Source organism: Rana temporaria, chromosome 5 (genome assembly GCF_905171775.1).
Source record: "Rana temporaria chromosome 5, aRanTem1.1, whole genome shotgun sequence".
Classification (NCBI taxonomy): domain Eukaryota; kingdom Metazoa; phylum Chordata; class Amphibia; order Anura; family Ranidae; genus Rana; species Rana temporaria.
The window spans coordinates 391671999-391686853 of record NC_053493.1 but is presented as its reverse complement, the minus strand read 5'-3'; the positions used below and the strand labels follow the sequence as shown (position 1 = coordinate 391686853).

The 14855-nt window shown below is 43.0% G+C and overlaps 1 protein-coding gene across 2 annotated transcripts in view; it reads left to right on the top strand.

Moving 5' to 3' along the window:
- Positions 1-14855, top strand: part of KLHL38 (kelch like family member 38) — a 30833-nt gene that overhangs the window by 1336 nt on the left and 14642 nt on the right. For both annotated transcript variants that reach the window (XM_040354929.1, XM_040354930.1), the window contains exon 2: positions 10993-12445. In XM_040354929.1, coding sequence (XP_040210863.1) covers positions 11096-12445 — 1350 coding nt within the window. In that variant the 5' untranslated portion in view covers positions 10993-11095. The remainder of the gene's footprint in view (positions 1-10992; positions 12446-14855) is intronic.

The window sequence follows — 14855 nt, the reverse complement described above, 5'->3', positions numbered from 1 at the left end:
TTAGGCTGCATATTTACGCTGGCCGCTAGGTGGCACTTCCGTATAGTTACGCTTGTGTACTTCCAAGTACCGGTGCTGTTAAAAGTTAAGGGATAATCAGAGTGCAGTTGACTCCGATTGTGATTGCAATTTTACAAAGGGCCTCTGTTTCGGCTGGGCTGTGCTGTGGGTCCATTCTGTTGTTGCTGGGGTGTTGTACCACCCCGGGGCGACAGGTGGCGCCAGTGGAGTTCAGGCTGATGTGCCTCTTGCCAGCAGCCAATCTGGAGGGAGTTTCCCTCGCGGGGCATGCTGGGGGAGGGTACTTCTGGAGCAGACGCCATTGAGGCAGGGTTCTTTTCCGGAGGTGGCACCCACCTTTAGGGTGACCACGCATCACGGCTCCCCGGCGAGATGGCCTACCAGGCTGGGGTGCGCGTGCTATGCGGTGTTCCTGGTTCTGGGACCATGTTGGCCCGGAACATTTGAAGCTGTGGCTGTGCCCCAGTGACAGACTGGGTCCCCAATTCCAAGAAGATCCCAAGCGAGTTGGCTGTTTGGTGGGGAGTCCGCCTGAGGAGAGCCAAGAGAGGGTGGCGATCCAACAGAGCCTAGACAATCCATCGGGGATCAAAGTAACCAGACACTGAGAGGTTGGATGTCAGTAACCTGTCAGTCGGTAACCTGATTGAGAACACTACCTGAAGGAGATTCAAAACACAAATTCTACAGAGGAGGATTGCCTCCATGATCTAAGTTCTAGGGAGAGTCTGTGGCAGAGATCTTTTCCCTCAAAGCTCCGAGTGATACTCTGGCTGCCAGGTCGGTGTAAGAGGCCTGTCCAGGTACACTATACCCACTCTGGCTGGAGTGGTGACGAAATTCTCATCGGATGGACTGATCGTGTGTACGCAGCATTAGACTTGTTCAATCAGATGAACTAATCAGATGAACTATGTAACCTATGAAGGAAAACCTCCAACAAGCTAAATAGCTTTGGTGAGACATCTCCCACACTGCAAGGCTTCCCTTGGTCGAACCAATAGTAGCTCAAACCACAGAAATACAGAAAGGAGCACCAAGCCAACACCAGATAAGAGTCCAAGATTATTTTAATTGTTGGTAAAAAAAGTCATAGAAAAACATCCAACTTCTTTCAGGGGCCACACCATTCACACTCGTTCTTCATCAGGGCTCAATACCGCATACAACTTGGATGGACTCAAAGAAAGCAATGACTTTACAGATCTAAATCAGAACCAGTATTGAACTCTACATGGAGCAACAACTTGGCAGAAATGGATTACTGCTCAACAACTACCATTGGTGGCCAGTGGTCACGTCTACCATTTTTGGTCAGTGGAAAACATATCTATATAATGCATTTACCTACACTGCTGCAGGAGAATCCTGAGCCAATAAGAATAAGCAATTCTGAATATATACATTTGTAGGGAGAAATGATGTGCTTCTATTCTCTGACCCCCAACATCACTTTATGTACGATAGTGATGTAGGGGGTCAGTGGAAGGAACAATGGCTAGCGGTGGGGGACACACAGTCATTTGACAGGAAGTGTTGAATCCTGAAGAGTACAGGGGATGCAGTGCCAGAATGAAGGAAAGGTTGGAGACCAGAGAGGTCAGTATACAGTGGCTTCTATTGCAGGGAGCTGACGTTTTTTTTTCTCTTTGGAGACAAGATAGGGTCACTTTAACGCATATATATCACCTGGAAATGAATTACAAACTTCCTGTTGCATGCAGGCACCCTCCGATTTGACTTAACTGTGTGTGTTTCCTTTCTGTGAAAGAAGTTAAAAAAATAAGGCTAATGCAGGCCAAATTTTTGGCACAGGTCCAAGATAGTTGAAAGGAGCCATTTAAAACCCAATGCACTCTTAAAAACCAACAAAAACTGCCTTGATTTTGCCTTAATTATTGTCTCTAATACATTTCACCAAAATTTCGAACATCTCAGAGTTTTAGCCAAAACTGTCAATTTTGATCATCCATATCACGCATATGTAATGAACAGGCTCCCAACCTCTGAACCCAGAATTAAAGTAGCCAATGACACCAGCTTTTGGGGTGCCTCGTCACAGCAACAATGACACTGTAATGTGCAAAGGGGGCTCTCTCATATATACCTATGAGGAGTTATGTGTCCACCATGATGGAATCCAGTCACAGGTCACCTCAATGGAACACTGTAGCTTCATAACACAAACATTTAGTCACACATAAATTTGGACACTATGCAGTATCCTCCTGGCCACTGCCCAACATGGCTGGCCTGTGTAAGCCATGTGACCCCAATAATGCCCCCACCCTATTGTCAAGGAGGGGGTGAGGTTACTCATACACTACAGAAAACATCAAAGCTATAGGGCAAACCTCAGCAGCTCAACTGAACCTCAGCTCTTACACAAATATGGAACAGCAAACAAAGAAAATGTTAAGGTCACTTTCCCATATTTTTCCATTTTATAGCATTGAGAGGTTCATATACGTCTTCACACATGTAGACTTGTGTGATAACACAATTATAACACACATTGGAAATGCAAATAAAATGCAACTGAATCACAGACCCATAAGTGTAAATGGGCCCATACAGTCCAGTCCATTTAAGTTATCCTTATCTGAGTTTTATATGATTAATTTTATAATCAGTGACATTTTACTAGTACAGTCTCCTTGGATATGATTTTGTATTGTTCAGCCTTACATTTTGAGATTTAAAAAAAACAATCTATTAACCTTCTATGAGGAGGTGAGTTGCCATCTAGATAAAGGAAGACCCGTAGACGTGGTGTATCTGGATTTTGCAAAAGCATTTGACACAGTTCCCCATAAACGTTTACTGTACAAAATAAGGTCCATTGGCATGGACCATAGGGTGAGTACATGGATTGAAAACTGGCTAGAAGGGCGAGTTCAGAGGGTGGTGATAAATGGGGAGTACTCGGAATGGACCGGGGTAGGTAGTGGGGTCCCCCAGGGTTCTGTACTGGGAACAATCCTATTTAATTTGTTCAGAAACTACCTGGAGGATTGGATAAACAGCTACATGGCAAATGAGATTTAATGTAGAACATTTTTAAATAATGCATTTTGGTGGCAAAAATATGAATGCAATCTATACACTGGGGGAAGAACCTCTGGGGGAATCTAGGGTGGAAAAGGACCTGGGGGTCCTAGTAGATGATAGGCTCAGCAATGGCATGCAATGCCAAGCTGCTGCTAACAAAGCAAACAGTATATTGACATGCATTAAAAAGGGGAGTAACTTCAGAGATAAAATTATAATTCTCCAGCTCTACAAGACTCTGGTCCGGCCACACCTGGAGTATGCTGTCCAGCTCTGGGCACCAGTCCTCAGGAAGGATGTATGGAAATGGGTCGAGTACAAAGAAGGGCAACAAAGCTAATAAAGGGTCTGGAGGATATTAGTTAAGAGGAAATGTTGCAAGCACTGACCTTATTCTCTCTGGAGAAAAGACGCTTAAGAGGGGATATGATTTAAATTTACAAATACCGTACTGGTGACCTCACAATAGGGATAAAACTTTTTCACAGAAGGGAGGTTAACAAGGCACATTGCCACTCATTAAAATTAGAGGAAAGGAGTTTTAACCTTAAAGGGGTTGTAAAGGATTTTTTTTTTCATAATAAGCATCCTTTACCTGCAGACATTCCTCTTTTCACTTCCTCATTGTTCGTTTTTGCTCATAAGTTTCTCTATTTCTTCTCTGTTCTGTTCACTTCCTGCTTGTCTGATTTTACTGACCACCGTGATGGGAGGCTTTACTGTTGTGGTCAGTAACATGCTCACCCCCTCCTGGGAACTGTGCGGCAGGACGCTCTCTACGTGTTAGAGACTTCAAGGAGGTCCGAATTACTGGGCGTGCCGCAATTCATACTGGGAAATGAAGTTCTTACATGAACGAGCGATGCAAACCAGGAAGTAAATGAGAGAACAGAAACTAGAATGCCGGAGGTGATATAGATGAAGGAATTTAATAGGTATTTACTCGTTTTTTAACAGATTCATTACACTATTCTGTCTGTCTACCTTGCAGACATTAATTTTAGGCAAATTTTTTTTTTCCTTTAGTGACCCTTTAAACTACGTAGAGGTTTATTTACTGTAAGAGTGGCAAGGATGTGGAATTCCCTTCCGCAGGCGGTGGTATCAGCGGGGAGCATCGATAGTTTCAAAAAACTATTAGATAAGCACCTGATTGACCACAACATACAGGGATATACAATGTAATACTGACATATAATCACACACATAGGTTGGACTTGATGAACGTGTGTCTTTTTTCAACCTCACCTACTATGTAACTATGTATATATGTAACACTTACACCTAATTTAAAAGGATTCGGGTCTTACAGAATACTTGGTGTAAAAACAGGGGTCAAGGCTGTTGCTACCAGGCCCCTGTTCCAGAATGATATGGGCTGGACCTTCTATGGCCCTTTATTTCCCCTCATACTCAAAAAGAAACTTCACTCTCCCAATGAAAATTTTAGTCTACTTCCCCACTTAATGATGGTGCTTTGTTATGTGGGTAATATACTTCCAAGCCAAGGGGATCCAGCACTGTACATTGTCATTTTTAAAAATGGGGGGTGAGATTGGTGTAAAAGGTCACTTTTGAGTGAAGCTCTGCTTTAAAGCGGGGGTTCACCCGTACATAAGACTTTTTCCCCTTAGATGGATGCTCGTGTTGTCTAGGGGAATCGGCTAGTTGTTTTAAAATATGAGCTGTACTTACCGTTTACGAGATGCATCTTCTCCGCCGCTTCCGGGTATGGGCTTCGGAACTGGGCGTTCCTATTTTGATTGACAGTCTTCCGAGAGGCTTCCGACGGTCGCATCCATCGCGTCACGATTTTCTGAAAGAAGCCGAACGTCGGTGCGCAGGCGCAGTATAGAGCCGCATCGACGTTCGGCTTCTTTCGGCTACTAGTGACGCGATGGATGCGACCGTTGGAAGCCTCTCGGAAGACTGTCAATCAAGAAGGAACGCCCGCTCCCGAAGACCCATACCCGGAAGTGACGGAGAAGATGCATCTCGAAAACGGTAAGTACAGCTCATATTTTAAAACAACTAGCCAATTCCCCTAGACAAAACGAGCATCCATCTAAGGGGAAAAGAGGAAAAAAAACTTCATTGGGTGAACTCCCACTTTAAAGTGAAATAGAGAGCATTGGGCACACAGGGTTTAACACAATACAATCTCCCACTTGGGGAAGTATCCCCAAAACTGGTGATCCACAGTTTCCTTATCCTGGAATAGTTCTTGTTACAGCACCCCTTTGCTTCTGCCCTCTATATGCAGCTAAGCCATGTGTTTTTACTCCCCCCAACTGCAAGTGTAAACAAGGCCTATGGGTCAGTACAGTCTGTAGATGGTCAGGAGGAGGCCTGGTTGCTGTTCTAATGAAAATTTTAAAGGAGCAATAAAATGCCTGCCAAACCCACTCTGAGGCCTCGTACACACGACCGAGGAACTCGACGGGCGAAACACATCGTTTTCCTCGTCGAGTTCTTAGTTAGGCTTGTTGAGGAACTCGACAAGCTTGCTTTGCGTACACACTGTCAAGACAAAATCTCCTTGTTCTCAAACGTGGTGACGTACAACACGTACAACGGCAGGGGAAGTTCGATTCCACTGGCTAAACTCTTGGGGCTGCTTTTGCTAATCTCATGTGTTTGCGTGTTAAATAAAAGTTTGGTAAGAGACGATTTGCACTTTTCAGTCTGTTACAGCTTTAAAAATGTGTTATCTCCATTACAAATGCTACTGTTACTCCCGTCTCATACTTTATTCTGAGCAAGCGCGGGTCTCTTAGCATACACACGCCCGAGTTTCTCGTCGAAAACCAGCCCGTCGAGGAACTCGACGAGCCAATTTGAGACTCCCGTCAAGGAACATGCTCTCTTTTTGGCTCGTCGAGTTTCTCGACAGTTTCCTCGACGAAAATGTACACACGACCGGTTTCCTCGGCAAAAAAATATCTCCCAGCAAGTTTCTTGCTGGTTTTTGCCGAGAAACTCGGCCGTGTGTACGAGGCCTCAGTGTATAGTCCAAAGTAGCAAAATCTTACTTGTACAAAAACATTGGCCTCAATAAAGAATTGTGGACCCAAGAAAGCAGTTACTTAAAATTGGACTTAATAGCATTGACACAGGACAATATGTATAAGAAAAATAGAAATGTATTGATAAGCTATCAATACATTTCAATTTTTCTTATACATATTGTCCTGCATTAAAGTACTATTTTAAGTAACCACTTTCTTGGGTCACGATCAGTGGCGGTGCGTCCATAAGAGCGCACGAGTGCCACCCCCTCTCTCCAGCAACCCCCTCTATCACCAATAGATAGATTTATGCATAGCCATAAGCTCTAATAGGCTCTAATAGGCGTTAAAAAAAGTTAAACAGCGAGCGCTATGCTTGGCGCTCGCAGTTCGCCCAGTTGTGTTAGAAAAACAAATGAATATTCGCTTTTCTAACACTGAACTGCCTCTCCGCCAATCAGGTGCTCGTGTCTGTTATTAGACAAGCGCTGTGATTGGACGCCTGTCAGGTGTCCAATCATATGAGAGGACGGGAGGACACCGCTCGCGGGCAGGGGAGCACAGTGGGGCAGCATTTAATGGCACAGTGATAGCATTTGATGGGGCACAGTGGGAGCATTTGATGGGGCACAGTGGCAGCATTTGATGGGCACAGTGGGAGCGTTTGATGGGCGCAGTGGCAGCGTTTGATGGCACAGGGGCAGCGTTTGATGGCACAGGGCAGCGTTTGATGGGCACAGTGGTGGCATTTGGTGGGCACAGTGGCGGCATTTGATGGCACAGGGGCTGCGTTTGATGGCACAGTGGCTGCGTTTGATGGGCACAGTGGTAGCGTTTCATGAGCACAGTGGTAGCGTTTGATGAGCACAGTGGCTGCGTTTGATGGGCACAGTGGCTGTGTTTGATGGGCACAGTGGCTGTGTTTGATGGTACAGTGGCTCAGTTTGATGGCACAGTGGCTGCGTTTGATGGGCACAGTGGCTGCGTTTGATGGCACAGTGGCTCAGTTTGATGGTACAGTGGCTGTGTTTGATGGCACAGTGAGGCTGCAATTGATGGGGGTTTTTTTTCAGAATTTTTCAATTTGTTTGCACCCCCCCAAAAATTGAGCATCGATTCTTTATTGAGCCCAATGTTTTTGTCAAGTTGCCACTCCCGATTATCTGTATTCAGCACTAAAACGTCTGCTTCCCAGTCATTTAGTGGGTAGGCTCTGTCCTAGGGCAAGTTTAGAAATGAAATCGTCATGCTTGTCTAAATTGTACCCTTTCAACTTTAATAGCATAAGCAGCATTTCGCAAATCCATAAACAAAGCATTGCACAATGAATGAAAAGTAAGTTCTATGGAAACTAAATGTAAGTTCTCTTAATGTTTAGAAAAATGTAAGAAACAGTTCAACACTTGAAGATGGATGGAGAAATGTGAATTTCACAACTTTATAGTTAAGAGTTAAAGTAAACTTTTCATAAATTGCCTCGCAAAATATTTTACTGCAGTCATAATGTTAAGCAAATTAGAGAAGTGGATTTCTCTAGTAAAAGGAAGTGGATATTTGTTTTACAGCCAATGACATTTTACATAAACCAGTTTTGTAGACATTTTAATCCATTGCTTGCCACCATATTTTTTTTCTTAGCAAGAGCTCTAGCCAGCATAGAGCCATCGAATATTTGCACCTTTATTTTTTTTTAAAGGATAACTAAACTCAAGAACAAAAATGTAATATGTTGCAGTTTAGGGTGCTTACATGAGGTGCATTAGGTTTCTTTTTTTTTCAGGATAAGAACATTTTCGGCAAATACAGAAAATACATGTTGATCTCGCCAGAAATGTTGCATCCTTGTCACTTCCTGTGAGCTACACAGACAATATCTTCTTTCCTAGCTATCTTCTCTATATTAAACTACCATTTGCCCTGCCCTCGATGTAATGAGGATAAAAATATACAATCAAATTTGTAGTCCATATCAAAGGGCAACTTAGGGTGACAACCATGGCTCCCTCCATAGATACCATAGAGGAGTGATGTGCGGAAGGTCTATCCCAGGGGTGTCCAACTTTTTGACCTTCCTTGGACCACACATAAAATAACAGTAAGGAAAGCTAAGAGCAGAAAAAGTTTGGTAGATCACAAGTTTTACAATAGATAATCGATCTCTGATATAGATAATGTACCTATGTGAGTAATAAAACAATTTATTTTTGTAATAATTTTTATTATAAAAGTAAAAGAAGGCAACATAAAACGAGTGCGATATTTGACGTCAATGGTGGCTGGTACGCCATGTCCGCACTAACCCCATCCAGGTCGCGGGCTGCTTTCCCAGCTTTAGCGGCTTCCCCAGCTTCGGCAGCTTCCCTGGCTTCTCCTCCAGGCCAATCTTAAGATCTGCTTCCTGTCCTGATTGGCTGGGAGGAGAAGCAGGAAGACAATAGTGAATGTTGATTTGCTAATGTCACAAGTGGGTGGGCTCTAAGCCAGTTAGCCAGTTAGAGCCTCAGGCTCTACTGTATTAATGTGCTTCGAAAAAAAAAGCTTATGCGTCTTGCGCCCCACGTGGAGATTAGGGGCCAGCGCATAAAGATTAGGGGGCGTGCCCTTGCGCCCCTTATGGACTGGCCTCTGGTGTTTGATGCAGCTTTTGATCACCTAATGCATCAATATCTGGTTGGATGGATGGAGTAGCAATTCTCAATAAATTCTCAAGATGCTCATCGGATATTTTGGCCCGGATTCACGTAGAAGAGCGCATCTTTGTGCGGGCGTAACGTATCCTATTTATGTTACGCCTCCACAACTTTGACAGGCAAGTGCACTATTCACAAACCAAAGTAGCGGCGGCGTAGCGTAAATAGGCCGGCGTAAGCCCGCCTAATTCAAATGTGGAAGATGTGGGCGTGTGTTATGTAAATTTATTGTGACCCCACGTAAATGACGGTTTTTACGAACGGCGCATGTGCCGTCCGTGAAAGTATCCCAGTGCGCATGCTCCAAATTAACCCGCAAGAAGCCAATGCTTTTGACATAAACGTAAATGACGCCCAGCCCTATTCGCGAACGACTTACGCAAGCGACGTAAAAAGTGAAAAATTCAACGCTGGCCCGACGTCCATACTTAACATTGGTACGCCTCATATAAGCCTCATATAGCAGGGGTAACTTTACGCCGGAAAAAGCCTAATGTAAACGGCGTATCTGTAATGCGACAGCCGGGCGTACGTTCGTGAATTCTAGCTGATTTACATATTTCTAGGCGTAAATCAGCGTACACGCCCCTAGCAGCCAGCGTAAATATGCAGTTAAGATACGACGGCGTAGGAGACTTACGCTGGTCGTATCTTATACTAATTCTGGCGTATCTGATTCTTTGAATCAGTCGTCAAGATGCGACGCCTCAGACTCAGAGATATGACGGCGTATCTGGAGATACGCCGTCGTATCTCCTACGTGAATCCGGGCCTCTGGTTCTAATTTTGCCCTTCATGTGTCTTTTTTGCCTAATTTTGCCCTTCCTGGAAAATAGTTGCTCACAAATATAGCCGAAAACTGATGACATGAATAAGGCGTGACTGAGAAGAGTGGGATATTTTTCTTTGGGAAGATACAACTTATAAAAATCAAATAAAGAGACACTGTCAAATTTTTCTTTGGCCGCATGTGTTTGCAAAGTGTAAACACATTTTTACCAAAAATTCCAAAAACATATCAACATTTTTAAGTAGGTTTTCGATTTTGTGTTGGGCCACATTCATAGCCATCTTGGGCAGCATGATTGACCCCCTTAGTTTAGAACCACTTTTCACAGTGACAGAAAGTCAGAGAGACAGGCAGCAATGCTAAAGCTCTTCAATGGGTACCAAGACTGCAACAAAAAACATTTTAGCACAAAAGACAAAGGAACGTAACCTACGCCTAGTCATATTCACGTAAACGACAAAAGATACGACGGCTTGTGTTCCCTGGTCCATAACTTTGCATGGGTTGCGCCTCATATATGGGGAATAACTTTACACCGGACGTACGACTTACGCAAACCGCGTATATTATGCGCCGGGCGCAAGTATCTCCCTCATTTCCATATTTGAATAGGAAATCAATGGGAGCGCCACATGCATCCAGCGTAAATATGCGCCCACGATACTCCGGCGTAGGCAAGTTACATCGGTCGGATAAAGCCTATTTTTAGGCGTATCTCAGTTTGTGGGTCAGCGCATAGATACGACGGCGCACATTTGTACTTACGACGGCTTATCTTGAGATACATCGGCGCAAGTGCTTTGTGAATCCTGGCCAATGATTATAATCTTGGTCAAATTTTTAATGCTGTGATTGAAACTGACTTTGAACACTAAATGAATTATCCTAAATACACCCCTCTCTGCAAATACAGTAAAACCTTGGGTTGAAAGTAACTTGGTTTGAGATCGTTTTGTAAGACAAGCAAAATTTTTTAATACATTTTGAGTTGATATACAAGCGATGTCTTGATATAAGAGTTGAGTGATGTCACAACTGGGTAGAAAAAAGATGGAAGGCACCTCTAAGTTTAGCAATATGGTTACATTTAATGAAGGTACAAGATTTAGCAACTCACATAGTTTTACTGTATATCCTATAAATACATTTTAAAAAGTTTGGTGAAATTGGTAATTTGAAGGGGGGGGGGGGTGTAAAATAATTTTCCTGTAGTGGGGAAGATTTTGCAGGCTGGATTTATATGTAATAAGATAAGGAAGAGAGGATGGATAGGTGAGTCGCAGGTATTTTTCAAGGTTGTATAAGGTAGAAAAGTCCTGAGATCAATTCTAGCGAGCAGAAAATGTACTAAATATTGTTTACAAAAAAGCAAATCTGTTTCTTTTTAAAACAAAAAGAAAAATATTAAAAGCTTTTATTTATTTTTTTCTAGGATGAAAGTGAAGCATCTGACCCACTTTGGCTATCCTCACATTTATCGCATTCCTCTCCTTACTCTGTATTAATTAATACTGAAAAAAAATCAAAGCATCAATATGGATGGCAATTCTTGTAACTCACTGCTCTTCCATGATAAAGATCTTTCATGTGACTTACTCAGAGATTTGAACAATTTGAGAGAAGCGGGTTTATTAACAGATGTTATCATTTGCACTGATGATTGTGAGTTTCCATGTCACCGCAATGTGATGGCTTCAAGTAGCCCCTATTTCAAGGCCATGTTCTGCAACAATTTTAAAGAGAGCATCCAAGAAAGAGTGACTTTACTGGGCATTGATTCAGACACATTTCGCCAGATAATCACATATGTTTACACTGGAGGTATCCTTATCACAGTCAATAATGTATTCCATCTCATTCAAGCTGCTTCATTGCTCCAATATGATAAATTAATAGGAACATGCTTGAAATTCCTCCAGGACCAAATGACTCCTCAAAACTGTTTAAGCATGATTTGTCTTTCTGAATTATTTAGTTTGAAGAGCCTTAAAGAGAAAGCTAAACACATGGCTTTGCAGTGTTTTAAAGAAGTGTCCCTTTCAGAAGATCTGAAGGAGCTCTCTGTGTCGGAATTGTTGGACTATCTTGGAGATGATGACCTTTATGGCGAAGAGGAACACGTGTATGAGACCCTAATGTCTTGGATCAGACACGATATCCAAGGGAGAAAGTGCTACTTGCAAGAACTATTTAAAAAAGTCAGACTTGAATATATTCACCCAATGTTCCTCTTCCATTTCATTGCAAATGACCCTCTTATTCAGTCGTCTATGTTTTGCCGAACCATGTTGGAATCTGCCTGTACAGTCATTTTTTCTCTAAACTCAAATACTTCTCCAGATGTAAAGCCCACGTGGCACTCTCCACGTCGTTTTTCTCATCAAGAATTCCTTATAAATGTCGGAGGCCGAAAAGACAGCCAGCAGACCACCAGAGATGTTTTGTTGTACAATGAAAGGTCCAACCAGTGGCTTAGACTAGCCAAGCTTCCATTACGCCTGCACAAGGCTACTGCAGTAGGTCTGCACGGTAGTATCTATGTGCTTGGTGGGTTGTCTATGGCCAACAAGGACAAAACCGTTACTTCAGGTGTGTATATTCTTTCTCTCAAATTAAACCAGTGGCGGATAGGAGTCCCTATGCTTGTTCCAAGATATTCTCACCAAAGTATTGGATACCGAAACTATATATTTTCAATTGGAGGAATTGGTGAGAAACAGGAACTACTCAACTCAGTGGAAAGGTTTGATAGCATTTATAATACTTGGGGCACCATGGCTAACATGCCAGTTGCTGTCCTTCATCCAGCTGTAGCTGCTAAAGACCAAAGAATCTACCTCTTTGGTGGAGAGGATGTTATGCAAAATCCTGTTCGACTTATACAGGTAAATTATAAAGAAAAAAAATGTTTGTTGTTGGGACTTTGTATGAGGCCATGACTATACAGTACACAGGTCTCCATCAGTAGTGTATTTAGGTTTTGTGCTGCCCTAGGCCTGACTAAACTCGTATAACCCTTAATTTTAAAATGACCCCCCCCCCGTCCTGTCGTCAAGGTCACACCCCTTCCTGTTTAAGACCTGCTCTAAAATTCTCCAGTGGGGACACTAGTTCTGAGGGCCTTAATCTGCAGAGATTTCCTCTCACTTCCTGTTTGGCTATGGGGCAGGAAATGAAAGGGAAATTAATGGATGGAAAAAACATTAACAGGGGGCTATAACCACCCTTTACTCTAATCCAAAATGGAAAAAAAAGTGTTGCCTATAGTTCTACTTTAAGCACAAATTTCTGCAAAAAAAAGGAGGATATACCATGCCAGTGGTGCAGCAGAAAACATGTAGCACAGTGATGAAGTATGTGGTCCAGGCATCGAGAAAAGGAAGGATTTGGGGCAGGAACAAATAAATCCACCTGTTTATTTTTCTCATCAGCAATCAACAGAAATAAAATTAAGATTCCTTAATATGTACAACTGACACAAGCACCTGCCAGGTATAGGTGACCTTGTCAGTGTCCCTTGTGTCCGCACCATCCCTATCATGCCGGCAGCAGTGCAGCCGCTTTATGGGGGCACCCGACTGATTTGTCTTGTGGCCCAGTCCACCTCATAAGACTGGCGCTATACTAAAAGCGCAAGCCGGCGGGGACTTTTTTCATGTTGCCTATCTGCAAAGTGCTGCCCTAGGCCTGGGCCTTGTTGGCCTAGGCCAAGATACAGCATTGGTCTCCATGCCTAATAATATGAAAAGGAAGGGAAAATGGGAGAAAAGGGGGTAATGGGACTTTGTACGAAACACAACACTAGGGTAGAATGAATCAATCAATCAATCAATAAAAGGTAAATATGATATTTATTAATAACACAATTAAGCATAGTGCAATAGATGATATTCATATTAAATCAATAAGTATGTGACAGAGTATGGTAAAACATGATTAATAAATCACATAATAATAAAATTGATTGCATAATATACATAGTAGCACATTAAAGTTAATTAATTGATGATTCAAACAAATAAAACCCATAGTAGACACATGATTACTGTGACATGGCATCAAATATGAAAGCTTGACGCGTTTTGTGGATTGTGTCCACTCATCAGGAGCAGCTATACACTGGGAGTACCTAAAATAGATTGTAAATTCATAATCAATGGTAATTAATTAGAAAAGGAAGAGAGGGAACAAAAAACTATGGTCCTAGCACTGTTACCTATGAGTAAATTATAAAAGAACGTAGATGATGGTAATGATGATTGGAGGCACTAGTGGATGATGAACATCCCCCCTGGGAGCTGAGGTCGTAATAATTGCGGCGACAGGGGGGGGGCTGAGAACCATGGGTGAAAAACAATGCATAAGAAGAATCTCCCTTCATAATTATTATTTGTTACAGAAGCCCATTGGGCTCATACCAATCACTACAGCTGTGGAAGGGGGATTCTTCTTATGCATTGTTTTTCACCCATGATTCTCAGGCTCCCCCTGTCACTGCATTATTAAAGGGACACTAAAGGTTCCAGTTTAAAAAAAAAAACATGTTATACTTACCTCCAATGTGCAGCTTGTTTTGCACAGTGGCCCCGATCCTGGTCTTCTGGGGTCCATGTGGGCTGTCTTGGCTCCTCCCCGCATCAGCTAATCCCCTTCATGGGAAGTGCTCTCCCAAGGGAGTTAGCTTGCGGGCACGCTCCCGTGATACAGCCGGCGACCATAACTGCGGACTGTATCACACGGCCCTGCCCCCGGCGCACCACATCATTGCATGTGATTGACATTAGCGCGAGCCAAAGGCTGCCCTGCTTTCAATCTAGCAAATCTAGCCAATCGACGACCATACTTCTAAGGAGAAGAGGACACTGGGGGTCGTGCACAGCAGATTCGGGCTCAGGTAAGTAAAACGGGGGGGGGCTGGGGGAGCCGTCATTGCCAGTTTTTTTTTTTCACCTTAATGCATAGAGAACTATAAACATCACCCCATGGGAAAATGAGTGCAGTGAGAGGGCTGCAAAGAGAGGAAAATTCCATTACACACCTGGGAAACAGCGTGCTGGTTGTCCCCTATAGGCAATTATTATATTTTGGTCTGGTGAGTGTGCATTTTGGAAATTGGTGGCGGTGGCACAACTGGTGGAAGATTCACTATTTTGATTTATTCACCATATGGAATCCATACAAGTTTTCTGTCTCTGAGGAGCATTGGACTTTTTTCACTTTTTTACTTATTGAATTTATCTGGGCACTTGTTTTTTGGTGTATACATATTTTTTTTGGTGTATTGATTTGATTTGT